General features: G+C 63.9%; 1 protein-coding gene across 1 annotated transcript; it reads left to right on the top strand.

Moving 5' to 3' along the window:
* The first annotated feature begins 852 nt into the window (after positions 1-852).
* On the top strand, positions 853-26,186 carry LOC115505516 (inositol-trisphosphate 3-kinase B-like). The gene is made up of 8 exons (XM_030303159.1): positions 853-949; positions 1,617-1,765; positions 11,977-12,076; positions 13,321-13,534; positions 18,099-18,303; positions 20,110-20,211; positions 21,690-21,761; positions 23,122-26,186. The coding sequence occupies exons 1-8, from the start codon at positions 853-855 to the stop codon at positions 23,335-23,337; spliced, it is 1,155 nt and encodes a 384-aa protein (XP_030159019.1). The 3' UTR covers positions 23,338-26,186.

The following is a 26,186-nucleotide window of genomic DNA, read 5'->3' as shown; positions in this document are numbered from 1 at the left end:
TGTGCCCGGAGGCAGGCTGGAGCGTGGGGAGACCCCGCCGGCCTGAAGCAGCCCCGACCTCCCAGTGTCTCTCTAGTTCCTTCCGTCCAGGGTTCAAGCCCTTGGCGGGGAGGACTTCCCGAGGTCATTAAGCCCGGTCCTCAGCCTCTGCCATTTTTCAGATAACCCGCTCATGTCTCTTACTCGTGTTTTATTTCCCTTCACTCAGTGGGAAGGAGGCGAACTGAGTCGGAGAGAACAAGCAGGCAGGCCGTGCAGGCGACAGGGGACTTTTGTGGGGCTCAGGCTTCAGGGCAGAGGGCGGTGTGTCTCAGGTGGACAGAAAGCCCGGCTGCCGTACGGAGATGCGTGTCCGTTGGCCGGCTTCTCGGTGATTCTGAGGGAGCAGACGGGCGGGGCTGGGTGGAGCCCCTGTGCGCCCCGTCTAAGGAAGGACGGCCGGTGCTGCTTTGTCGAAGCCCACCCCGCCTGGAGCCATCCCGGGAGCCTCTGGAAGGGGTCTCCGGATGAACGGAGTGTGAACTCATTGTAGCCTAAAGCGAAAAGTGAAGCCAACAGGTGTGGTGTTTCTGCTTGCGGTGGGTGGGGACGCCCCCTCCCTCCCCCCCCCGACAGATGCCAGGGGTACGTGGAGGTGCGGCCCCCGTGCCTGTCCTCTGTTGGGGAGTCCCTTCGCCCCTGTTCGCTCCCCTGGGAGGCGAGGCAAGCCTGCCTCCTGGCCTAGAGGCTCGTGAGCTGTGGGAAAGTGCTAAGTAAGCACTCAGGGCCCAGTTGACAGAGATGCTTGGGGGAAGCTCGATGAGTCAATCTGTTTATGAAAATCACACGTTACCCGAGGAGGCAGACGTCAGGATGACCCGGGGGACAGCTGCCGAGTCTGGCTCCTACTTGGGGGACCACGGGTGTGTCTTCTCAGCGGCCCGTTTCCTGTGCCCCCGGCCATCTGCACGTGAGCAGAGACGGGCTCTGTCCCGGGCGGCTCTGGTCGGGACAGGGAGGCCGGGTGACTCACGGGCGAAACCCAGAGCCGGGCATCGGCAGCCTCTCGGGGGCAGGGCTGTGGCGGTTCTTTGGAAACGAGCTCGGGGTTTCTGACCGTCTCTGCCCTCTGCTCGGTGCCAGCTAGCCAGGGGCGAGCCCGAGGAATCTGTCAGAAGTCCGAACTGCACCAACGTATCTTGCTGGGAAATAATTTTCTAAATATAGCTCCGTGGTCGATACTGCTTGTAAGTTCTCATGCGGGTATGCAAGGCTCTTCCTGAAAAGTTTCCTTGTTGGAAATTCCTTACGTGGGAGTTCCCAAAAATCTGGCTTTGGAGTTCGCCCAGAGCAACCCCCTTGGCCAATGTCTTAAGAGCTCTTTCTGGGTTCTCAGAAGCCACTTAGGAGGCGGGGCTGTGTCCGTGGACGTTCTTGGCCTGGAGAAGTAAACTTTCAGCAAGCTAGAGGTCGAGGAAGTCTTTGCCGTGCGCAGTCGTGTCCTTAAGCTTCCTGATTTATAACCAACCCCAAGACTCTCCATCCCGGGCTGTCTTGGGAGAAATACACGGGGGGGGGGGGGGTGTGAAAACTCTAACACGGAAGTTTGTTTGGGTAGCAGGGCTGTGCTCTGCTGTGACGTTTTAGATCCTCCAGCCGTTGTGCAGAAAACTGCCTTCCGTTTTCCTGGCGGTGTCAATGTCACGGCCCTGCGTGGGACCAAGGTGCGCGGCCCGGCCCGGCCCCGTCACCTGGTCGAGCCTCCGGGAACAGCTTCTTTCAGACCGTAGGTCCCCAGGGGAGGATGGGACGGGGGTGGGAGGGAGGTCGTGCGGGCAGCTGGTGACACAGGCCGGTGGCTCGAGTGCCAGGCTGCCTCTGCCTCTCACCTGCTGTCTCTCGCGCTTGAACGCAGCTCCGGGGCCTTCTGGATTTCCAGAAAGACTCTTTAAGATGAGCCCAGGCTCCACCGGGGTTCATTTCATGGTGAGGAATGGGACCCTTGTGGGGACGCGCTTCCTGACGGCTGTGGGCTTCACCCCCTGCACTTGCCTCAGTGGGAGGAGGGATCCCAAGGCCAGCGCCCCGGGGATACAGGAGGGGGCCCCCAGACCCTGCGGCTCACATCTGCTGAGCCCGCACAGGCGGAACCTCTGCCGTTGTTTCACCCCCAAAGAGGCACCCCCTTCGGGGCTCAGAGCAAGACAGGACCCCTAGGAGGTATGCAGTGTTCACCGCACTGGATGCTTCTGTCCGCCAGCAGGTGCTGCGGGAAGGGGATTCAGTCCCTGCCGGGTAGGCGGTGGGGTGGCATTCACCTTGTGCAAGTAAGGTGGGGCTCGGACAGGCTGCTAACTTGACTACACCGCCAGCCAGGATCGAAACCCGCTTTTATGTGGCCGTGAGCTTATTTGCCACAGATGACAACGGGGCAGCCCAGCAGAGTGACGAAGCGTCTGCACCCCTGGAGCCAAACGGCCCGGGTTCGAATCCTGCCTTTGCCACTTACTGGCTATCGAACCTTGGGCCGGCAATCCAGTCTTCTGTGCCTCTGTGTCCCCATCTGCCACGTGCGACAGTGAGAGCCCCCGCGGGGTAGGCTGAGACACTCGTGCGGCACCTACATGACACGTAGTACTTAGCCAAGCACCGTGTCTGGCTCTAGTCGTCCGTACGGGTTAGGTGCTTCTGTGACTGGCACGGCCCACGGGCTGTCGGCGTCACCACACTGCCTGCGCGGCCTCGCCCTTAGTGTCCGGGAGCTGGGAAGGAGGGGTCCAGCGCCTCCGGCCCCCTCCCCCAAGCTAGGGGAGCAGGTGTGTGGGGCGGGGCTGGCCCCCTGATGAACTGGCCAGGGTGGGGGGCGCTGGGGACACCGAGTGGCCCCAGCCCTTTGGCACCCGTGTCCGCTGACCAGTGAGGACCTTCAGTAAATTTCCACCCTCTGTAACTCGGCTTTGGTTTTTTGTTTTTTTTTTTTTTTTTTTTTTTTTTTTTGCATCTTACCGAAGTGAAAATAAGATCTCTGGGGAAGGGTGGGAAGGGACCCGGTGTGCGTTGCAGGGGTGGACCCCCCCCTCCCCCACCCCCTCCAGCTGGGCAGAGCCCCGGGTGCCCTTTCCCAGAGGAAGAGCCGGGCCCTTCTGTCCCGTGAGCTTTGTCCACTGGGAAGTCAGCTGCTGGAGACTGCCCTCCCCCAGCCCCAGCTCTTCCCGCCTCCGGCCTCTCCCCGGTTTCCTCCTATTGTTGATTCCAGCCCGCGGGGCACAGCCTGGAGGCCCCCTGGCTCCTGGAAGGAGAGGCACTGGGCCTCTGCCTGTACCAGCTTTTCCCTCCCTCCCTCCCTCCCTCTCTGTGCCCCTCTTTCTGGCTTTCCTTGCCCTCCCCCTCCCTCCCTCCTCCCCCCACCCCTCTGTGTTTCCTCCAGCCTTCCATTATTTTTAGTTCTTAAGAGGATGGAACCCAGGAGGGAGGAGGAAGGAGGAGCCAAGTTGGGGACCTTCTAGACCAGAGACGGAGCTTTGTGGGGCCCCGCCTGGTAGGGAGGGTTGGGAACATCTCCACGAGTGAAGGCTCCCTCCGTTCCTGGGGAGCCAAACAGAGGCTGATTTGGCAAGACTGTGGGTCCACGGATGCCAGCTCCTGTGAAGCTAGGAATTGGGGTGGGGGGAGGTCTGGAGTATGCAGGACTAGGAGAGCTTTCTTTGCTCGGCTGACCGATCTGAGGGGGGGCGGCCGCCAAGCCCTCACGCGTGTGTGTCAAAGACCCCTGGGGCCAGCCAGGCTGTCAACTGTCCAGGAACCACAGTGGGTGGTTAGTGGGTGTAGAGAACCAGGCAGACTGAGCAGGAAGTTCCTGCGAATATGCCACCCCCCACTCCCCCCCCCCCCCCCGCCTCCCTGGAGAGGTCTCTGGAAAAGTCCAGGCCCCGGCAGGTGAGTCCACGGAGGCGTGAGCCAGCTTGGGTGGATTTCGTCGTGCAGCAGGAGGGATGTGGCAGGGCCCGAGCCCTTGCTGTGTGCGGGGCCTGGGACGGCCACTGCGTGTGCAGCCGGGGGGGGGCCACGGTGGTGCCGGGAGGAGCTCACCCTTCGTGGGCAGACACCGCACCGAACACACAGTCAAGAAGCACTCGCGCCTTCCCCTGCCTCGCCGAGGCCCCCGGAACCGGGCGCGTGGCTGGATCGGTGTCGAGACCCCTCGGAGCAGAAGGGCCGGCTCGCGGGTCCCAGCTTCAGAGGCAGATAGGACGCAGATCAGCGGGAGGGAGGAGGGGGCCACTGCAGGCAGGGCGCCTGCACCTGTGTGAGCAGGGACCTGGGGCGCGGCAGCCCTCTTCGGAGAGAGAGGACAGAGCGCCAAGCCCAGGACCCCGGGCAGTGCCCGCCTCTCGCACCCGCAGTGGCCAAGAGGCTCGAGAGGAAGGCCCATCCTTGCCGCACTGGCCTAGCCCAGCCGTTGATCCAGAGTGGGGCTCCCTCCGTCGCTGGGCTCTCCAAAGGACAGGTGCGGGGCGATGCAGGGGACCCGCGCCCAGCCCTAACCTCTGTGGAAAGTGTTCTGAACCCCCCACCCCCTCCAGCTTTGGGGCCGTCACGCGGGGGAGGCGGGAATGACAGAAAACCTTCCTCGGGTCTTTCTTGAAAAGAAGTGTTTCTGCATTTGGTTTTCAGGGGACTGTTCTCGTTTGTTAAAGCGGGGGGGGGGGGGACGGTTAGTTTCCAAAGCCAGGCTCTTGTTCTTAGCCGCAGCCACCTGCCCTGCCAAGTCCTCGGGCTTAATTTTTCCGATCTTCGGGGTCTCGGTTTTGAAAGGCCTTCCCTCACCTCCCCACCCGCGCCCCCCCTGCCCCCTCCACCTCCAAGCTCACAGCTCACTGTTGGCAGGGGCGGGTTTCGATTTTGGCCCCAGCCAGGTTTCTAACCGGGGTTGCAGGAGGGAACCGCTGGGCCTGGGGGGGGGTGGGGGGGGGAGCCCTACCTGCCTGGGCTCGCCTAGCTGGCCCCACGGGAGCGCTCTGCCAGGGGGAACACAATGAACAAAGTTGGCCGGGCCCGGGCCTCAGAGAAGCGCAAGCTTTCCCCCAGCGCCGGAGACAGAACCATCACCGGGGAAACCCTTGCTGCTGTTTTAGACCGAAAGAAGAAGAAAGAAAAAAAGCGTTTTTTCCAAACATGGACAAGTCAAGGAGTCGCGTTCAGACTTTTGCAAGATCGGAACAAAGGCGCTGACGCGGCGCGGGCCATCCGCGGGCCGGGACCTTTTCCATCGACTTGCAGGGCTTTGTTAAGGGTGTGTTGGGGAGGCAGTGCTGGGAACAGACTTGGAAGGAGGCAGGGCAGGCCTCTACTGAGGCCTCCCCCATCTGAAAGGTCACTCTTTGGACAAAGCCCTTGCTGTTGGCCTGAGGCTGTTTTTTAACTGGGGGCGAGGCCGGTCGCCCCAGCACGGGGAGAGAGGATGGGGTGAGGGGGGGGGGCTAGTTACCCTGTTGGCTGAAATACAACAACATCCTCGGAGTTAAATGGTGTGAACCAGGAAGCTGTGTGACCTCGGGCAAGTGACTTAACCTCTCCGAACGTGTGTCATCATTCGCAGAAGCAGCGTCGTGCGTGAGGGTGACGTGAGGTGTTACTGATATGCCCCGCAACACGCCAGACGTGTGATGGGCGATGTCTTCGCCCGTCTCCCCCGCTAGCCAGTCACCGCCCCTCACCAGCGCGCACACACGCTCGTACGTACGCACACGGGAGCAGCGGAGCCCAGGCTCCCAGCGTGTTTCCGAGAGTCGCGGGGTCCAGAGAAAATTCCCCTTTTCTGATGTCTTCGAGATTTGCCCTCGTCTCTTTCAGACTTAAAAGAAAAAAAAAGGAGACTTGTGATTCTCTGCAAAGACCAGGTCGCCAAGGGTCAGACTATTTCGATAAAAAGGGACGTGCTGGAGGAAAAAGTGGAAAATTGGGGGAAAAGTTAGGTGGGGAGAAGTTAAGGAAAGGATGTAAAATCCCCTTTATAAAATGAAACCTGCTCCGTAATCTCTTTGCCCCCCAAAATAGCCGTGTTCCGCGGTGCCTGGCAGATGGGGTTATTTGGGAAACTTTTCTCTCTTGGGCAGCTTTACGGATTCTCCGAACCCGAAAATGGTGCCAGTGCCTGGCCTGGCCTGGCCCGGCCGGCTCGGACTCTCCCCGCGTCTGGGGCCTCGGGAGGTGCTGCGCGGGCTCCCACCGCATGAGCACCCGCGGGGAGGCTTTGCAAGCGGCTTGACCACACAATGAGTTCATCTGGTTGCCACTTAGCCACAATCTGATCCTCTGGAAGTGCCCAGATGGATCCTTGCCAGGCTCCCGTGCGTTGGAGGTGAAAACTGTTTCAACTAAAAAGGAAAAAAAAAAAAAAAGACACAGAAGTCAGAGCAAACTGAACACCTAAGGTTCGCCTGCCCCGTGACCGTGTACGGAGCCCCCGTATATATGTATTCTTTCCTCCGCAGTCCTCCCCACGACCCTATGGGCTGGGCCGGGCATGTGCGATGTTCTCGAGCCCAGTTTACAGATGCGAACGCTGACCGACAGGTGCAAAGGCTTGCTCGCAGCTGCAGCCGAGAGGAGGTAGACCAAGGGGTCCCTCTGCCTCCCAAACATGATCGCGCTCTGTGTCATCGTGCTGCCTTCCGGAAGCGAAATGCAGCATGAAGGCCAGCCTTTCCCGCCCAGGCCTGGCGACGTCGAGGGAAGGGAGGCTGGAGGAAGGGGCTGGCCGCGCTGGGGTAAACACGGGGCCGCGAGTAGCTGTCTTCAGGAGACCTGCTTCTCCAGACGGTCCAGGCAGTGCCGTGGCCGAGGGGAGTGGGGGGGTGGGGGGTGCAGGGCCCCGAAGAGCCCGCACCTGTCCAGAAACCTCAGCTTGTGCCAGGAGGCTCCCAGTGGGTCCCAATGGGCAGATGCAGCCTCCCTCGCACGCCTCTTGGCTTTGGTCTCCCTCCTCCTGAACCACTGGGGCAGTGCTCAGCCTGCAGGCCTGGAGGGCCATGGTGGCCTCTCGGGGACCCCCCTGCAAGGGAGTGCGCGGTGGGGCCAGGTCCTGGGGGCCCGGCTCTCAGGGGCTCACGCTTGCCCGGGTAGGAGCTGGCGTGCAGGTGTATTGTGCCCAGAGCATTCTAGAAACACCCGGGGGGGAAGGGGGCAGCTGAAGCAGAGGAAGGGCTTCCAGGGAAAGGGGCACCGGGCTGCGCAGGGTTAGCGAAGTCCTCTGCAGCCGTGCTGGGGAGAGATCCCTGACGGCAGAGACAGGCACCTGGCAGGTGTCTCAGGGTGGGTGCGGGGAGGTGTGTGGGGCCAGGCTCACGGGCCTGGGACACCGTGTTTGGTGAACGGCCGCGCGGCCGCCTGTGGATGGGGGTGGGGGGCACCAGGCAGCTAAATGTCCCATAGTGCATGAGGCAGCCCTGCAACCAGAGGGGTCTCTGTCCCCGGCATCACTACCCTTTTTATTGGCTGCGAGGGGCAGGCGGTGGCTGGAAAGAAGGCAGGAGGCAGACCCCAGAGGGTCCTGAGGGCTGAGCTGAGGAGAGAGAGTGCCGGCCCTGGGCAGCTCCTGCAGGGGCGGGGACTGGGCGCTAGGCTCTGACACCCCCCTGGGGGTCTAGTGTCCTCTCCATGTGCAAGAAGGAGGCCACCAGGGAAGACAGAGCAAGTCCAGACCCAAGGAACAGGCAGAAGGTGAACGAGGGGAGGGCTGACTCGTGACCATCCTCCCCTCTTCCCTGTGCCATTCCCTCCTCCCCCTCCTCCTCCTCCCCCTCCTTCCCGCGCCACTCTCCTTGTCTGTTTATGGAAGACTGAGGCGATCCTAGTCATTAGCCCTTTCATTCGTTGGAGGCGGGGTTTCCCTGCAACAGACGTGGGGTGTCTGGGGAACCCAGCCGGAGGGTGGCGTTTTCCCAGGAGCCACAAGCATCACGGGGAGGCTTGGGGTCTGGTTTAGAAAAACACACAGATGGGGGCCTGGGGGGCTCAGTCGGTTGAGCGTCAGACTTCAGCTCAGGTCACGGTCTCACGGTTCGCGAGTTCGAGCCCCGCGTCGGGCTCTGTGCTGACAGCTGGGAGCCTGAAGCCTGCTTGGGATTCTGTCTCCTCTCTCTGCGCCTGCCCTGCTTATTCTCTCTCTCTCTCAAAAATAAATAAAACCTTTAACACACACACACACACACACACACACACACACACAGAATCGGACACCCCCCGGGCCCCCTCCCTGGGGCTCAGCCTGGGCCCTGCAGCCCTCTGGCCAGTGAATACTTTCTGCCCGGGCTCTCAGGGGCTCTGGCATCTCTGAGTCCAAGATGAGAGATGCGGCCGAGAACCACAGGCCGGAGCCGTGCGCTCCGAGGTTCCGGGCGTTGAGTGAAGGCGTCCGCCCCACACGGGTCCTGGCCCCCAGCGTCGCTTCTGCTGTGAGGCCGGGCACCTCTAGACTGAAGAGGCAAAGGGGAGCCGGAAGGTGCTGTGTCCTGAGCCTCCGGTCCCTGCTGGCAGGTTCGGGAGCGTCACTGGCTGGCCGAGGCCGGAGAAGCCCAGTCTGGGGTTTGCCCGTCCCACCGAGATTCTTCTGTCCCCCTCGAGGAGGGTCGGGGCTTGTGGCCAGGCGGTGTTCTCCCCCTACAGCCCTGCCCACATTCTCTCCGCTCCTGTCAAGTCAGGGGCGGGGGCTGCCTGGAGCGGTTTCCAAACATCCGGCATCTCCAGGCCGCTCACCTGTCCCGTCCTGCTGGCTTCTGGTCCTTTCCTTCCCCTTGACGTGCTCCCGAGAACATCCCAAGTGCACGACTCCAGCCACGGGCAGATCTGCCTGCTGGGAGAGGCCTGTGTGATCCCGTAGTTGCCCCTGCCCAGCCCCAAGGTGGGACCTTTTGGGGTTTTGGTGGCCGGCCTCGGAGCGTCTCCCAAGGGCTCAGGACCCTGCTGCTAAAGGGGCATTCAGGAGACTCCCCAGAGCAGGCTGCCAGCCCCACTACCCAAGGGACCCGCCTCGAAGAAACCTCCTTGTTGGCCTTCCCAGCCCGTCTGCCGTTACCTGGCACGGCGTCCTCAGGGCTGGCGGAGACCGTGGGTCAGGGCCCTCGCCCGGCGTCAGGCGCAGCCGCTGTAGGATTGGGCCCCGGTCCCCGGGGGTGAGCCGGGACCTGCCGGCGCCCGTGGGTGGGAGCGGAGAATGGGATAACTGGGGGCAGCGACCACCCCGGGTGTCCTGGGAGGCGAGGAAGGAACGCGTCTCCGGGAGCCGCGACCACACCGAGTGGGTCTGACCAGCCCCGGGCTCGGTGGTCTTTACTCCTCAGTAACCGCGGCGACGCCTGCGCTTAGCTCCAGACGGGCTGCTCCCCGGGGTAACTTCAGAAACACCCCTTCCTTGAATGCAGAGCTGAGACCCTCCCCCACGTACCCCGTGATCGCTGAATGGCTTTACCTCCTGGGATCGGGGCGGGGGGGACCAAGGGTTGCTGTCCTCCTACAGGCAAGATAAGAAAGCCACCGGGAGGGTCAGGAGCCTGTCCAGGATCAGTCAGGGAGGAGGGGCCGGAGCCAGGACTCCGGCCCAGGCCGACCCGCCTCTTCCCCACTGCGTATGCTGCCCTGCCCCGGGCCTCCTGGCCTCACCTGCTCACCCTCGTCCCCCGCCGCCTCCAGCTGCCCTTCCCAGCAGGCCTGGACCCAGCCGTTCCAGACGCAGGCCGGGGCTCTGTCACACAGGCCCCTGCCTGTGACAGTCTTCCCCCTGCCCCCACCCTGCCTCTGCCGGGCGCAGCCAACACGAAGGCCTTCCTTCCCAGCATTCCCCCGTCTTTGCACGCCCCTCCCTGGCCGAGGGACCACCGCGTCTGCAGACGCAGTGTGAGGTCACACACCGCAGCCGGGTGACAGCTCTAGTCTTCCTCCGAGGGGCTTTGCAGTTGGGATGCGTGTCCCCGGGCCCCTGAGGGTCCAGCAGTCAGCGCAAGGAGCCCGGTGGCCCAGCTGTCCCTCCCTCACGAGGCAGAGGAGGAAACTGAGGCCCGAGAGGGGCGTGTAGAAGGGGAGCGTGGGTTTATTGTTCCCTGACGGGACAGTGGCCCGGGATGGGGTCACGTGCACCTGCCAGACCCTCGTCCCCCCCCCCCCCCACCCCGAGCTCTGCTGGCGGGACGTGGCTGGCAAGTGGTGGCCAGCTGTGCACGTTTCCTCTGGACCCACCTTGACGTCTCCCCACTCCCCCCTCCCGGCTCATCTCGTGCAGTGAGGTTTTCCCGTTGTGCCTCCCCCTGCATTGTTTGTGCGCCCTTCTGGGGGCTTAGATAAGAAACTCCTCGGCCTTCCTTAGCCTTCTTTGGTGATCTCCATCGGAAGGATCTAGAAAAACAACCTTGCCAGCAGAGGCCCGGCCCTCCCGTCACGTGGGCTGGCGAGGGCTGGCCTCGTGCGAGAATAGACCAGGTCTCGGTGGTGGGGTGAGGGTTTCTGGCACCGGAGGAGGATTGCCAGGTTCCAGCAGATGCTTCTCCTTAAACAGATTTTCACTTGAGAGCCGGGTGACAGCGGTGGCTGATGTGACCTTGGTTTCACCTTGGGCACCCGCAGCCTCCGCAGCGACGCGGCCGTGGGGCAGGGAGCGAGCCCCCCGGTCTTCGGGGTCCCCGGTCGAAGCGGGCCCCTCCTCACGCCCCCCCCCTCCCGCACAGCTTCTAGCCCCTTCTCCCGGCGCCGAGCCTCGTGGCTTTGCTCTGTGTTTTGCCAGCCAGGGACCCGCCTTCTCAGGAACCGGTGGTGGTCCCCTGGCCCTGACTTGCAGCTCGGGTTCTCGGGCCTGTGTGCTTCTGCAGAAACATTGACTGCGGGGGGAGGAGGGGAATTTTGTAAAGCAGTGGTGTGGGTGAAGGTTCCAGAACCGTCTCCGTCGCTCGTGTCCCTGAGGCTCGGGCTCTCCCCGCCGACGGGATGGTGACTGTCCTGTGTGCCTGTTGGGACGATAAAGTCGGGTGCGAAATAAGTGTCCGTTCTCCTTTCTGCCAGGGCGCCCTCCTGCACACACACGCGCGCGCGCGCACACACATACACACACACACACACTCTCCTTACTTGAGAAACACCCTCAGAAGGAGAAGTACCTTGAAGAGGAGGGAACTGCGGGCCCACTCACCCCTGTGTGCACCCGAGCCGCGGGGTGGAGGGTGCTGTCCCCGGGGAACTCCCTGCAAGGTCTCTCTTCAAACCGCCCGCAGGCAAGAAGGGCCTCTGTGCAGCAACGTCTGCAGACGCAGTGTGAGGTGACATACCGCAGCCGGGTGACAGCTCTAGTCTTCCTCCGAGGGGCTTTGCAGTTGGGATGCGTGTCCCCGGGCCCCTGAGGGTCCAGCAGTCAGCCCAAGGAGCTCGGTGGCCCAGCTGTCCCTCCCTCACGAGGCAGAGGAGGAAACTGAGGCCCGAGAGGGGCGTGTAGAAGGGGAGCGTGGGTTTATTGTTCCCTGACGGGGCAGCGGCCCGGGATGGGGTCACGTGCACCTGCCAGACCCCCGTCCCCCCGAAGGTCCCCTTGCATCTGGGCGCTTTGTCGAGCTCTCGATGGCCGTCTGCTGCGTAGATGACGGAGGCGACGTCCTTGGAGCCCTGTGGGCTTGACACTTGTCATCCTGGGGCCACAGGCAGCGAGTCTGTTGGCTTTGGATTTGTCCTAAGCAGAAAGCAGTAGTTCCCTTTCTTAAAATGTGTATTTATGTATGTGGGAGGTGGGGAGAAAATTGGGCATGTGAGTGGGGGAGGGGTGGAGAGACAGGAAGGGAGAGAATCTCAAGCAGGCTCTGCCCTGTCAGCGCGGAGCCCGACCCGGGGGGCTCGATCCCACGAACCGCGAGATCGTGATCTGAGCCGAAACCAAGAGTCGGACGCTCAACCGGCTGAGCCGCCCGGGCGCCCCTGTGGTTTCCTTGCTAACGGAGAGTTTTCTCATTCGCTTGTTTCTAGAGCAAATCATGGCGGAAAATAAAAAACATGGTGCACTGGTCTCCCTTCGTCATGTCCTTCAAGAAGAAATACCCCTGGATCCAGCTGGCAGGACACGCAGGTAGCTGCAGGCCCTCGCGGAAGTTCCCCCGGGACCCTCTGCTCTCCAGGGAGGGCCTGGCCCCCGATGCTCCCGGAGGTGGAAGCATCTGGAACGGGATCTCTCGGAGACAGCGGCGTGCTCCCCTGATGCGGCCCGAGCACTGCCCCGAGAACACGGGAGGACAGCACCCCCTCCGGAGCCTGTCCTGTCCGCAGACGCACACGCAGCCCCCCTTCCTCGTCTCTGTCTCTTTCGGTGTCTCCGTCTCCCCCTCCTGTCTCTCTCCCGCCTCACCTCAGCAAAATACGCGAAATCATCATCTTCCAGCTCGCCCGCCATCTGCCATCTTGGACAAAGAGGCAAGGCTCAGCGTGCCATTGGGCGCCCGCTGTATCCCCCCATTGCCATGGTCTTAGGGGTCACGGCATTCGTGGAGATGCGGGGGGTCTGCCCCGACGGAGCTTGTAGGGGGTGGAAGGTGCAGGCAGATCACCCCACAAGCGAAGGACAGTGCAGAGTCCTGGGTGCAGGCGGCCAGGGCGCCCGTCGCCCGCGGGGGATGAGGGGACATCTGTAGCCAGAGCCTGACGCTGGCTGGTCCACGTGCGGGCGCCCCTTGGTGGGCCTCATCCCCTGGGAGGTTTCCGTGGCTGCCCCGGACTTGACCTTCACGACCACAGACCAGCCCAGGGTCTGACACCTCTTTTATATCCCCCGCACGTGGGCCCAAGGCACTTGGGTGGACACTCTTCCTAAATAAATACGTCCCCGACGGCGTGACTCAGGGTCACGTCGCGGGTGGCCTGTGCCGGGCCTCGGACCCCCGCTTCTCAGCCAGCGTCCCTGCCCTGGGACCGAACCTGTCCCATCAGAGCTTCTGCCGTGAGACCGGAGGCACCGTCACTGCCCGAGGACTGGACCGATGACGGGGTGGGGGTGGTGACAGTGACACAGGAAGAGGAGTGGCTGGGTCTCGCGTGTGTGAACCCTGCAGTGAGCACTGGTGCCCCTCCATCTGCAGAAGAAGAGCCTGGGGTCAGGGAAGCTGGGGACCCAGCCCGGTTTGCAGCCAGGACTTGCCTCCACTCCCCTTACGGGGCTCGGTCCACGAGTGGGGACCTGGGGGCACCTTCAGCCCCAATGCTTACTGGGCGAGTGGCCCCTGGAGACCTACCGCGGGGGCTGGCGGGCAGGTGGGGGGAGGTGAGAGCGGGGAGGGTCTCGGACACGGACCCAGGGTCTCCCCCGACCTTGCCCTGCAGGGAGTTTCAAGGCGGCTGCCAACGGCAGGATCCTGAAGAAGCACTGTGAGTCGGAGCAGCGCTGCCTCGACCGGCTGATGGCCGACGTGCTGAAGCCCTTTGTCCCCGCCTACCACGGCGACGTGGTGAAAGACGGCGAGCGCTACAACCAGATGGACGACCTACTGGCCGCCTTCGACTCGCCCTGCGTGATGGACTGCAAGATGGGCGTCAGGTGAGCTGGGCCCGGGGTGCGGCAGGGCGGGCTCGGGGCGTGGGGGACGCCATCCCGCAGAGGGGACGGGACCCCGGCGTTGCCCCTCACGGCCTCCCCGCTTTTCCAGAGCCAGTAGCTGTGGGGCCGGAAGAGGGGCTCCGTGCTGAGCCTCCCTGGGAGGGGTGGGGCAGAGAGAACTGCCTTTCTGGGCGGGTGGGATTGCCGGGCAGCAAGGTGGTGGCCGCGTGGGGAGACTGGGGGAGAGGGTCTTAGCGCCCCCCCGCGCCCCCACCCGTGGGAAGGGGGAGCTGGTCAGTGGAATATGTTGGGGTGCCCCCGAAGGTTCGCCCCTGCCCTACGAGTGCGGTGGAGGGGAGCCCGGGAGCTGCTTTCACGGGGGACGGGTCGGGGTGCTCCAGGGGGCCCGGAGAGGGCACAGAGGCCGGAAGGGGGTGCTCGGGCCTGTGCACGGACTCGGATCCGACCCCTGGCGCCTGCCCCGGGAGATAAGCCCGAGCTTGGAGAGGACTCGGAGGGGAGGAGACCGCGTGATGCGCAGAGCCGAGGGGACCCGAGACCCCTCCGCCCGCAGCTCTGGGCCCTGCTTTGGCGGCGTGGTTTTCTCCTCCCTCTCGGCCTTGGGCCGCTCCGTCCCAAGGAGTCACCGGGCGGCTCCCTCTCTCCTGCTGCGCTCGTGAAGGCCTCCCGGGCTGTTGGCCACGTGGTATTGGGGTGCCGTGCTCCCTTCGGGGGGAAGCCCCCAGGCTGCACAGCCAGACGCCCGGCTCGTCCATCCGCCCGCGGCTCGCCGGGGAGACCGGGCTCCAGGGAGCGGCTCAGAGCTGGGGCCTGGGTTTGCTTTGGATGGTTTTTATTCTTACGAGAATGAGAAAGAAGCATGTGTGTGTGTGTGTGCATGCGCACACGTGTGCAAGACAGGCAGGGACCAGGAGAGAAGAGGGCCCGACAGCCCCCTTCCTTCCCTCCTCACTCCTGGGACTGTGTCCTCAAGTCAGACCCTGCAGGCCGTGTTCGTCGCGAGGCCCCCAGGCAGGGACCGGAGATGGGGAAGTACAGGCCCTCCTATTTGCTCTTTCGCTGTCCTTGACCTCCCTCCCCCGCACCCTTCCTCCCTCCTCCGCTCCAGCCCACAGGGAGGAAACAGAATGTCCCTCCAGCCACCGCTTGGCCGCTGCCCTTCCCCAGAGTTTTATTTCTGTCCCCGGAAGGCCCTCCCCGGTGCACCAGGATGGGCCCTCTCAAGGGAAGACACAGAAATATTCCGATTAGCGTTCACTCAGACCGTGGCCCAAAAAAGCACGCGCTGCGGGAGGGATGTGTGGAAAGTCCGTCCCACGAGGCTGCCCCGTGTAGCTGTCTGTTCCCTGGGAGGCTTGTGGGGACTGGCGCCCCCGGGCCCTGCCTGTGTCTTCAGCTTCTGTCCCACTGCGCCCCGGAGTGACCGGCGAGGCTGGGACAGCGTTAGCTCACTTGGGAGCGGGGCCTCGAGGCGGAGGCTGTGCGGTGAGAGCGGGGTCTGTGTGGAGGGGAGGGGAGGTCTCCCCGGAACTGGTCCTGCCCAGCTTCTCCTCCGCTCCACAATGCAAGGGATGGGCCCTCCTCCGCTCCTCACTGCCACCGGCAGACGTGGGTCCTGCGTGGTCCAGTCCGAGCAGGGGGACATCGAACACAGAGGTGCGGGGACTCGGACTCAGCAGGGCCCCGGGTCCGTGCCAGGCTTCCAGCTGCAGACCATGCCCCGAGGGGGCTCCGTGGGGCCCCGGGTCCATGCTGCGTCGATCCAGAATCCTTAACCCCAGACAGAACCCCTCGTAAGACCAGCAGTCCGTGGCCACTCCCAGTGCTTGCCAGAGGGAGGAGGCCGGAGCCCGGGGCCACCACCATCACTGAGTCCCAGGCATGAGGGGTTGAGACCTGTCACGGGGAAGCAGTAGACGGGCTGACCAGCCAAGCCAGCTTCGGCCACAAGCTGGGGGGAGGGGTGGGGGGCGCTCAGGAAAAGGTGACGTGGGCACCTGTAGTGTCCTAAATCGGGGGCATCGGGGACGGCGGTTCCACGTGGATGTATGCTCATGTCCCAGGGACTTTTCTTAGATTCTCCCCCGTAAGCCTGTGTGCTGTGTGTCACACGAGTCTTCCTGATGTCGGGGCTGGGGGTGGAGACAAGGACCGTCCCCAGCTTTGGCGCGCGAGCTGTGGGCGCCCACAGGCTTGCCGCCTACCCACCCTTCGCCCCGAGTGGCCGACCCCCCCACCCCCGTCCCCCGCAGAGGCCTCTGCTCCCCCATCCCGCTGTCGGACGGAGGCGGGGAGCCCGGCCAGGCCAGCACTGGGGAGCCGTGTCGCCGCTGACCGGTGCCCCGGGCGGAGGGTGAGCGACCCCACCCAGACTGGCTGCGGGGGCCCTTCCTGGAAAAAGCCCCAGGCCTGCTTCCTGTTTAAGGAGCAACTGAAAGCTCTCTGCGGAAGTGCGGCCGCCCACCCGCCCCGCAGGCCCCCACAGTGGGCCCCGGAGCACGTGGGGCGGCCAGCCCACCCCCGGCCACGTGGCACGCACACACAGCCGCACCCGGGCCGGCCCGACACGACTCCACGCAAAAGCATCCTACCCCTCGGCCTCTGCCTTGAAGCTCCTGCCATCCCTGACCTGGCTCGGCGGGCACCGTGGTGTGTGCGCGTGTGCGTGGGAGGGTGTGTGCATGGCTGTGTGCATGCGTGAGTGTGCGCGCACGTGTGCGTGGGGGTGTGTGCGTGTGGGGTGAGTGTGTGCATGGGGGTGTGCGTGGGGGTGTGGGTGCACGTGTGCGTTAATGACTGCGCACGTGCATGTGTGCATGAGTGTGTGTGCACGTGTGCGTGGGGTATGCATGGCTGTGCGCGCTCACGTGCGTGGGTGTGCGCATGCACGTGCGTGGGTGTGCGTGGCTGTGTGCGCGTGGGGGTGTGCAAGTGTGCATGTGTGGGGGTGTACATGGCTGTGTGTGCATGTGGGGGGTGCATGGGTGTGCATGCGTGTGGGGGGTGTGTGCATGAGTGTGTGCATGGGGTGTGCGTGGGTGTACGTGTGCACTGGGTGTGCACGTGTGCGTGCATGGCTCGCACACTGCGTACGTGCATGAGTGTGCACGCGTGTGCATGAGTGCACAGTGTGGGTGTGAATGTGTGTGCGTAGCAGTGTGCATAGCTGTGTGTGCATGCACGTGCGTGGGGGTGTGCACGTGCACGTGTGGGGGTGTACATGGCTGTGTGTGCATGTTGTGTGGGAGGGTGCATGGATGTGTGTGCGTGTGGGGTATATGTGCATGAGTGTGTGCATGGGGTGTGCATGGGTGTGTGGGTGTATGTGTGCATGGGGTATGAACATGTGCGTGCATGGTTTGCGTGCACTGCGCATGTGCATAAGTGCACGCGTGTGCATGAGTGCACGTTGTGGGTGTGAATAGTGCTTAGGGGTGTGCATGGCTCTGTGTGCACACACGTGCGTGGGTGTGTGCACGTGTGGGTATGTGGGTGTACATGGCTGTGTGTGCATGCACTTGTGTGGGTGTGTGCACGTGGGGGGTGTGGGTGTACATGGCTGTGTGCACACGTGCGTCTGTGTGTGCAGGTGTGCGTGGGGGTGTGCGTGCGTCCACACGTGCATGGGGGTGTACCTGCACGTGCGTGTGTGTGGGTGTGTGCATGGCTGTGTGCGTGCACGTGTGCGCGGGAGGTGCGCACGCCCGTGGAGGGGGTGTGCACTGGTACAGGCGAGGGCTGCGGGAGGTTCTAAATGACCAGGGCCACGTTCACAACCCAGGACTTGTCGTTTCCTTATATTTGACACGGTGGTTTGTGAAAACTCGGCCTCTGAAGGCGTCATGAGTTGACGCGCAGTCTGACCTGGGTCCCCAAGCAGCAGGTGTGAGGGGAGGGTGCGGCCGGGCCGCCGTCACGGCCGCCGCCCACGATGGGCCAGCACAGAAATCTTCCCTCCGCTACAGCTCTGTCCTGTGATTTGTTTCAGGAAGGGTCCGGGGCAGCGATGGAGCCCGGGGTCAGGGGAGAAGAGGGGGGTTCACTGGGGAGCAGGGGTGCGTCTGCAACGTGCAGGATGCCCGTGTGTGTGGCAGGGGTGACGCCCCATCTCTGTTTGGCGATGGGGGTGGGGGAGGCATCGCGGGCCGGGGATTCAGCCCCGGGCTGCTCAAGTCCCGTCCCGCCCCTGCTCCGGTTTCTGGGGGACCCCTGCCGGTTCGACGGCGGGACAGTGACCGACTTCCACTGGCTGTGCCTTCTCGGGCCTTCGGGCTGGGGGGCAGGTGTGAGGAGGCACGGGCTGGGCGGGGCAGGCCGTGTGGCCCCCCTCGGGCTTCCCCCCCCACTCCAGGCACAGGCTTCCCCTTCCAAGGCCACCTTCTGGCTCAGCCTTAGTGCTTGGTATTGGCACGAGGTCGCCCCATGCGCAGGGCCGCCCCCCGTTCTCCCGGTCGGGAGCCGGCCCCGGCCTGAGCAGAGCGTGTGCGCATCCCGCGTAAGCAAGCGGCCTGCGGCCCTCATCACCGCCCCCCTTCCCACGCAGGACCTACCTGGAGGAGGAGCTCACCAAGGCCCGGAAGAAGCCCAGCCTCCGGAAGGACATGTACCAGAAGATGATCGAGGTGGACCCCGAGGCCCCGACCGAGGAGGAGAAAGCCCAGCGGGCTGTGACCAAGCCTCGGTACATGCAGTGGAGGGAGACCATCAGTTCCACCGCCACCCTCGGCTTCAGGATCGAGGGCATCAAGGTGAGGCCCGCCAGGTGCCTGGGGAAGGAAGGGACGGAGGCTCCCATATCCGCCCCGGGGGTGGCGGCGGCCCGCAGGGGCCCCGGAGCAGGGTGGCTTCTAGCCGGCCCCAGGGTCAGCCCTCTGCCGAGGACCCTACGCTTAATCCTGACCGTGCCCAGCCCTGACCGGGAGCCCACCTAGGGGCCCGCGTGCCAGTGCAGGGGCCGCTCACTCTGCCTGCGGCCTGAGAGCTGGGGATGGGCCACGAGATGCAGGGGTGGGGACGTGCCGGCTGCGGTGACCCTCCCTCTGCCCGGCAGCCGGACCAAACGCCCCTCCTCCGCGTCCCCGAGTGTCCCCGCCCTGGATATGATGAGCAGGTGCGGGCCCGCACTTCACCCCGGGGAGCGGCCTGCGAGGTGCCGGCCGGCCGGGCAGACGGCGGTCCCTGCGGCCTTCCTGGGTGTCTGTCCTCTGCCTGCTCCGGGCCGTCACCGAACAGCCCTAGCGTCTGGGTTTGAGCAGAGGGTGGCGCTCCGGGCATCCGCCCCTCCCCAGCGCTGCTTTGTGAGCTCTGGGCTGAGAAAGCCGTGTGTCCCTCCCCTGTCATCTGAAACCAGTTTTTCTTCCTTTTTTGCATCCAGCCCTCATACGGGTTGCAAGTTTCATGCTTCCCTCTCATAATGCTCGTTTTCCTCCATGTCTCCAAAACAGTCCGCTTTCCCCTTACCTCTCCCTCTCAGGCTGGGTGCCCTAGCCTCCGTTCGTTGTCCGGCTGCAGGTACAGCCAGCAGCCCGTCTCCCCGCCCCTGCTCTGGGCAAACGCCGCGCGACGAGCCCCTGTGGGCAAGCTCCCCCTCCGCCCCGGGGTCCGTCCTCAAGAGGCAGCCACATTGCGTTACCTCGTCTCCGGCCTGGTGATGCACAGACCCAAGTCTGGGGGCTCCTCGTGGAGCCCTGCTTCCTCACCCTTTGTCCTTAACTAAGAACAGATCTCGGGGCGCCTGGGTGGCTCAGTCGGTTAAGCGTCCGACTTCAGCTCAGGTCACGATCTCACGGTCCGTGAGTTCGAGCCCCGCATCGGGCTCTGGGCTGACGGCTCAGAGCCTGGAGCCTGCTTCGGATTCTTTGCCTCCCTCTCTCTCTGCCTCTCCCCAGCTCATGCTCTCTCTCTTGAAAATAAATAAAACTTGAAAAAAAAAATTTAAAAAAAAGAACAGATGTCCTCCTGGGGGAGCTAAGCTCCATGTGCTTTCCAGGAACAGCCTGGAACAGACGCAGCGCCAGGCTAAGAAGATAAGTAGTCTCTTGCACCAGGCGGGCCAGGGAGCAGAGATGGGCAGGCGGTGACATTTTGGCTATGTTCAGGGAACATACGGTAAAAGATCTTAAGCTACAAAAGGAACCTCATTGACCTTGCGGTGGGAGCACCTCTCTTCTGCCTGGCGAGGGAGGTCGCCCCCAGATGGCAGGGACCCGTGGGGCACTCATGGGGGTTCCCAGGGCCAGGCCCCGAGGGAAGCCGAGACATAGGTGTCTCCTCCAGCCCCTGCTGCCCGCAGCCCCCTCCTCCAGTCCCGGCCCGCACCCCCCAGGCCTTCCCTGACCGCCTTCCTCTGCCTGGCACGCTGAGGCCACCCTCCTTGTTCTCAGTCGGGGCTCAGGACAGGCTCCACGGTGCTGCCCGACTACGCCCTGTGGCTGGCAATGCAGACGTGGGTCTCCTCGGACTGCCCGCGGGCACCGTGGTGCCTCCACTGCCCCCGAGAGCTGCTGGCGGGCGGGGTCCGTGCCTGACCCCTCCGGGGCGCGTATCGTTCTCAGAAAGAAGACGGCTCCGTGAACCGAGACTTCAAGAAGACCAAAACGAGGGAGCAGGTCACCGAGGCCTTCAGAGAGTTCACTAAAGGAAACCGCAACATCCTGGTGAGTCAGGGCGCCCCCCGGAAGGGGCCGGCCGCGCAGGGACACCTGTGCCCTGCAGACATTCTTGTCCAGCCCGGGACCACGCTGGGCCACGCTGCCCGCACGGAAAACGCCGGCCCCAAAAGATGAAGCGGGAGTTGGTGGCCAGCCTCCAACTGGATATGTGGGGACACTCGGTGGGCTTGCCCTCCCTCTCCCTGGCCGCCTGCCTCTCTGCACTGAGGACGGTTCCCTTGGTGGATTTCTGTAGCCTCGCTGCCCGTCGAGAATGGTGTGCTCATCAGATCCGCAGGCAGCCCTCTGGGGTGGGTAGGCTCTTGGTGCCACTTTCCAGGTGAGACACTGAGGGGTCAAGGACACAGCAGGGACAGAGCCGGACCTCACACGCAGGTCCCCTCGCTCCCCGAGGCCTCCGGGGCCTCTCTCCCAGGCGCTGAGGCCTCCTGAGGGAAGTGCCTGGGGCGGGGGTCGGAGCCTCTCCGAGCCCGGGGCTGTGAGTGTCACAAGTTGGTGACAAAGTGACTTCACGTTTGCCACTGCAACGGTAGACAGGCTGGACAGACACCTGACCTGTGGGGTCAGGACCTTGAGGGCCCCCCCACCCCCAGGCGGAGGTAGGGTGTGCTGAGCCTCTAGGTCCCTAGGGAAAGGCACCCTGGGACGGACCCAGGGGCCCTGGGGACATGGGTCCTGGAGCCCCTGGGAAAGGCGCCTTGCGAACAGCCTCCCGGCGTGTGGAGCAGGGAAGGGTGGACCCGGACCGCCTTTTCTCTGGGCAGACTCCTCGCTGGCCCTGAGTCTCCCTCCCTCCTTTTCAGGCTGGGCTGGGCTTCCCTTAGCCCCCGGCAAGGAGGCTTTGGTCGTGGGGCGCGCACCCGAGTTCTCCACAGCCCGAGCCCTCTGCTTTCCGGTCACCTGCTCCTTAGCCGGGCCCGCCACGGAGTTCGCACACCCGTGCCTGCACGGGCCTGTTCGAGGTGCTGAGCCCCAGGCCACCGTGTTGCCGCGGGATGGTGTCGAGCGACCCCGGGGCCCCTGGGGACGGCAGGCACCCCCAGAGCCGGCACAGCTCACCCCTGGTCCGCGGAGAGGCCTTTGGAGAGATGCTGGCACCTCCCCCGCTTACTCTGCCCGTCGCAAGGTCAGGGGCACGGAGGTTTGTGTTCCGGAGGCCACCGTGGCAACGGGCCCGCTCCGCTGCTATCCCCGCACTTGCGCCGGCGTCCCAGAACCCCCGCCACCCTCGGGGGGAGCCCCGAGGGGCTGCCCTCCGGCGCCTCCCGCTCTCGAAGGAGGGCAGGTGCGCACAGCCCCGTCTGGGCCTCTCCGCTCCTTCGTGTCGAGAGGAGGAGGTTGGAATACATGCCCAGGGTGTAGCCTCCCTTCCGCTCTGACACCTGAAGAGTCTGGGCCACACGGGGCTTAAAGACCACCTCGCCCCCCACGTGTTTACAGCTCTGGTCTTTTTCTGTTCCCAGATCGCCTACCGGGACCGGCTGAAGGACATTCGGGCCACCCTGGAAGTTTCTCCCTTCTTCAAATGCCACGAGGTACATACTGGGCTTTTGTCCTCTTGGGCAGAGAGCCACGCTCTGTGTGGTCAGCCGTGACCCTCGGGCCTGCTGGCCTCCCACGCCAGAAGCCGGAGCGGCGTTTTTAGCATGGTGCAGCCGGGGGGCAGACCCCTCCGGTCAGGTCCCCCGCCCCCTGCAAGCCTGAAGCTCTGTCCTGAAGGCAGCCCCTCTCGAGGTCTTGTGTGAAGGGAGCCTCAGCCCGAGCCCTGCCCACAGAGAGGACTGGGGGTCCAGCGCGAGGAACAGGAGACAGGTGGTCCCGGGGCTCCGGGCAGAGGGAGTGCCCCGAAAGGGAGGTGGGCCAGGCCCTGCTAAACCTCACAGCATCTTTGTGCAGGTGACCTGGCTGGCCCTTCCTCCAGGCAGGCAGCCCAGCTTGCCCTTGGATTTTATCCCCGACTTGCCCCTCGGCCCGGGGGCACCTGTCCCACCACACGTGGTGGCTCTGACCCCAGGACCGCCCGTGAGGGAGGGACTGGGGTGCCCAGAGGGCAGACTGGGTGGTCTCTGCCCTGAGCAGTGGCGCCCAGGTTTCTCAGGACGTTCTTTCCTCGGTCACCTCCGTGGGGCCCAGGGTGTGCAGGCCCAGGGTGTGTTCTCAGCTTGATAAAAGGTCTTGGTGCAGCCTGCTGGAGCCTCCCTTCCCCCCCAGCCTCCTTGCTCCAGAGGACGGGGCTGTGATCCTGCAGGCCGAGCCCGGAAGGGCTGGGGGCCTCGAGCCCCAGGACCTGCCGCACCGGGCGGAAGGACCCCATCACCCCCGTCAGCACCCAGGCTTTGCTGTTATTTCTGGAAAATTGGTTTTGCCGTATTCTTTTCTGGAGTCTCGCTCGAGAGGCTTCAGGCCTAGAAAGAGGCCACATTAGCTGGGGCTTCTGGTATTTTCCGTCCGGGCGGAGGGAGCCCCTGTGTGGGCTCCGTGTTTCCCAGGGGTAATTTCCAGGGTCTTTCCTGTCCTGCCCGGGATGTCTGCCCAGGGTCCTGCTGCTGGAACGAGGCCAGTCTGGGCCTTGCTGCCACCCCCCTGGGGTGCCGTGTGCGCATTTGGGGAGGTCCTTTCCTCTGCCCCACGGGTACAGTGTGGGCTCCTGGACACGAGAAGTCAGGGTGGAGTGTGGCGGGGGGAGGGGGGGGGGGGGGGGGGGGGCCCTGAGGTTCAGCCGTGGCCTGAACTAGAGGACAGTGTGCAGACGCCGCTGGCGGCCAGGGGTCTGCCTCGGGGAGGTCAAGCCCTGGCGGCCGGTGTCCTCTGCCCCTGGGTGGCCACCCTGGGACGGGCCCGCCCCACCCCCCACCCCCCGGCAGTCCCCCTCCTCAGCCGCCCCCTCCCCTTCAGGTCATCGGCAGCTCTCTTCTCTTCATCCACGACCAGAAGGAGCAGGCCAAGGTGTGGATGATCGACTTTGGGAAAACCACGCCCCTGCCCGAGGGCCAGACCCTGCAGCACAACGTCCCCTGGCAGGAGGGGAACCGGGAGGACGGCTACCTCTCGGGCCTGAACAACCTCATCGACATCCTGACGGAGATGTGCCAGGCCACCCCGCTGGCCTGAGGGCCGGCCCGCCTCGCCCCCCCACCTCCTCCCTGCCGCCCCCTTCCTTTCTCCTTCTGAATTTCCCCTTGGTGCCGCCCCAGAGCCGACCCTCCCGAACTGCACTATGAGACACTTTGTAAGAGACCAGGTGAAGATCGGAGAGGAGAGAGGAGAGGAGAGGAGAGGAGAGGAGAGGAGAGGAGAGGAGAGCTTGCCGGGCTCCCACTTCTCTTTATAAACAGGATCTGCTGGCAGAAGAGGAGTGGGGGCGGGGGGAGCCAGGCTCAGGTGGCAGGGAGGTCCCCAACGCAGGAGCCGGCCCCAGCCTTCCAGTGGGGGCCTGCTGCCCCTGGTGGCCGCCACCGAGCTCAGCCTGTCTTGGCCCCATCCTTCCGGCCTGGAGCATCTCCGGGTTGGGGCACAAAGCCACTGGCAAGTGCACGTTGGCCACGAGTAAAGCATTCTCCGCCTAGCGGCCCAGGGGCTCCCACAGACGTGTGGTGGCCTGCGAAAGCAGGGACCCCACCCAGCTGGCAGTGAGACCCTCCAGCTGGGGGCCGGACCCAGGAGCCAGGAGAATGCTGGAGTCCACTGGCTGTGCTCTCTGACCTCGACCTTCCCGGGAGGGGGCAGGCGGGAGCCCCCCTCTTCCATCTGATTATCACCCAGGAATTCAGAGGGACGCTCTGCAAACCTGACCTTGGGGGAGGCCCCGCCCCCACCCCCACCCCCAGAACCACCTGTGCCTCCGGCTGCCAACCTTGTTGGGACGGCACTGGGTGGGGCGGCCCGGGGCACAGCCGGAGGCAGATCGGTTGTCTCACGTCCCTTCACCCCCACCCCCCACATCCCTGGGCTTGTTTCACGAGGTCAAGTCCCCAGCACGTTCGGGGGGGCAGCGCTGGGCAGGGATGAAGCAGATTTCTGGCCTTCCTGGCCTCATTTTTCTCCCCTGAAGTAACTCTTCCAGCCCGAAGGGCTTGGACCCACATTCCCCGGATGCGGTGTGGGCAGCTCCCAGGGCGGGTGGTGGGTGCCGGGTGTGAGGAGGGGTGCTCCCGGCAGGGGGAAGAGTCCTGGGGCCTCTAAGTTGCTCGAAGATGACTGGGGAACCAAGTAGGGCCGTGTTTCTCATTTTAAAGCAAGGCAAGTCTGTATTATGGGGAAGAATGTGAAACCAGCATGACTTTTTAAGAACAAACCTCTCAGCTCCGTGGCCCTTTGGGGCTGTTAGAGGCGCACGGGTGCCCAGAGCCGAGCTCTGACGGGGTAGCGATCTGCAGACAGCCGGGTCGGGGACATGGTGGAGGTCCGTGTACCCCGGAGCGTGAGCCCAGAGGGGCCGATCCAAGAGCAGGGGTTTCCGGGGCTTCCCCCCTCCGCCTTCCCCCCCTCCGCCCCGGGGACTCTGGGAGAGACCTCCGACCCCAGCACGTGACCCCATCATTTCCCCTTTCGTGGCTGGGTGAGTGACAGTCGGTGGGGGCGGAGGGTGGGACGCATGAGGCTATCTGAGTACAGATTTTAGAAAAGGAAATCAGTCTGAAACTTCCTGGCTCTGGTTCAAAACAGTGGGAGCTCGTGTGGGGGGCTCTCGCCAAAGGTCACCACCCGTCCCGGCCGAGCGCTGAGACCTCGTGACAAGCATGTGACCCCGTAAAGGGCGGGAGCACCAAAAGCCAGCGCTGGGTGGCTCAGGAGGGACCCGGTGGCATCAGCAGTCCGCGGGGAGGGGACGTTGCTCAGTTGGACGTCCCGATTCCACCGCCGGGGGTGGACCACAGGTCACCTCACTCCATCGATGAGGAAATTTGCTAAAGCAAATGAACGCTCTGAACAAAAAAGTGCAGGGGACCAGCTTGCTCTCCTAAGAGAACACATTTTCCAAGCACTTTAAACAGGCACCCGTTGTCTGCAGACAGCGTGCTAGAAAAAGGCAAAGCGACGTGTTTATTAGAGGAGGGTCCGTGGGGCCTCTTCCTGGCGACCGGTTGCTTGGGGTGACATTCTGTCCGCGAAGGTGGTATAAAGTGTCATTTTTTTCCTTAGGGTTATTCTTTTAGGGGTTGGGGGGGTTTGTATTTACTCGCTAGCTCTCCTCTCCCGCACCTGCTCTCGCAACCTTCCCTCCCCTCTTCCCTGTCCCCCCCCCCCCCCATCCTGGGGGGCTAGGGTGGATCCCGAACAAGAACCCTTCCGAGGGACTCCTCGGGCTACAGGTGCCGGGACGGCGGGACAAGCCACGTCCTTTCCCGCCCGGTCCTTGCCGGGCCCCCCGGGGGGGGGGGGGGTGCTCCTCGGTGGTCAGCGTGCTTAGCGTTCAAAGAAAGTTTCTCAACTGCTTGCCCACAGACTTGCCTTCAGCGCCATGTAAGAAGTTTTTAAGTTATATTTATTTTTTCTGGTTTTTTAATTGCACAAAACACTAAGACTGGGAGGCTGGGGATTCTGTGTGTCCTTAAAAGCTGTGCCTTCTTTCTGAATTCCTTTTCCCACTTGGCGGAAAGAGCCTGGACACAGCCCTGCCCCCCTTCCCCGCCCCCCTGCCCCCCCCCCCCCCCCCCCACGGACTCTTGCCTCTGTGAGCTGTATCTAGCTTTGAGTTTCTCCTGCATCCCGTCCACCCCCGTGTGTATACACCCAGGCCCCTGGCTCGGGAAGAGGCCCTCTGGCCGTTGCCTTTCCCTCCGGAGGACAGGACCCCCCCCCCCAGAGGGCTCCCCCTCTCTCTGCAACCCCTTTCGCCGCGACACCTTGGAGGAAACTGAACTGTTACAGACTCCCCCCCCCCCCCCCCGCCCCGCACAGTGCCTGTCGAACAGACTGCAATGCTCTGTACCTTCCCGAATAAAGGCCCTGGAGACCAC

Source organism: Lynx canadensis, chromosome F1 (genome assembly GCF_007474595.2).
Source record: "Lynx canadensis isolate LIC74 chromosome F1, mLynCan4.pri.v2, whole genome shotgun sequence".
In the NCBI taxonomy this organism is placed as follows: domain Eukaryota; kingdom Metazoa; phylum Chordata; class Mammalia; order Carnivora; family Felidae; genus Lynx; species Lynx canadensis.
Note: the sequence above shows the minus strand (reverse complement) of the source record. Positions and strands in the feature narration are given on the sequence as shown.

Bases quoted from the DNA above. Each gene is read 5' to 3' on its own strand.
- LOC115505516 (XM_030303159.1), top strand. From the start codon at position 853: ATGACCCGGGGGACAGCTGCCGAGTCTGGCTCCTACTTGGGGGACCAC. The intron at 1,766-11,976 runs GTAGGTCCCCAG...GCTTGTTTCTAG, and splicing joins GGAACAGCTTCTTTCAGACC to AGCAAATCATGGCGGAAAAT. The intron at 18,304-20,109 runs GTGAGGCCCGCC...TATCGTTCTCAG, and splicing joins TCAGGATCGAGGGCATCAAG to AAAGAAGACGGCTCCGTGAA.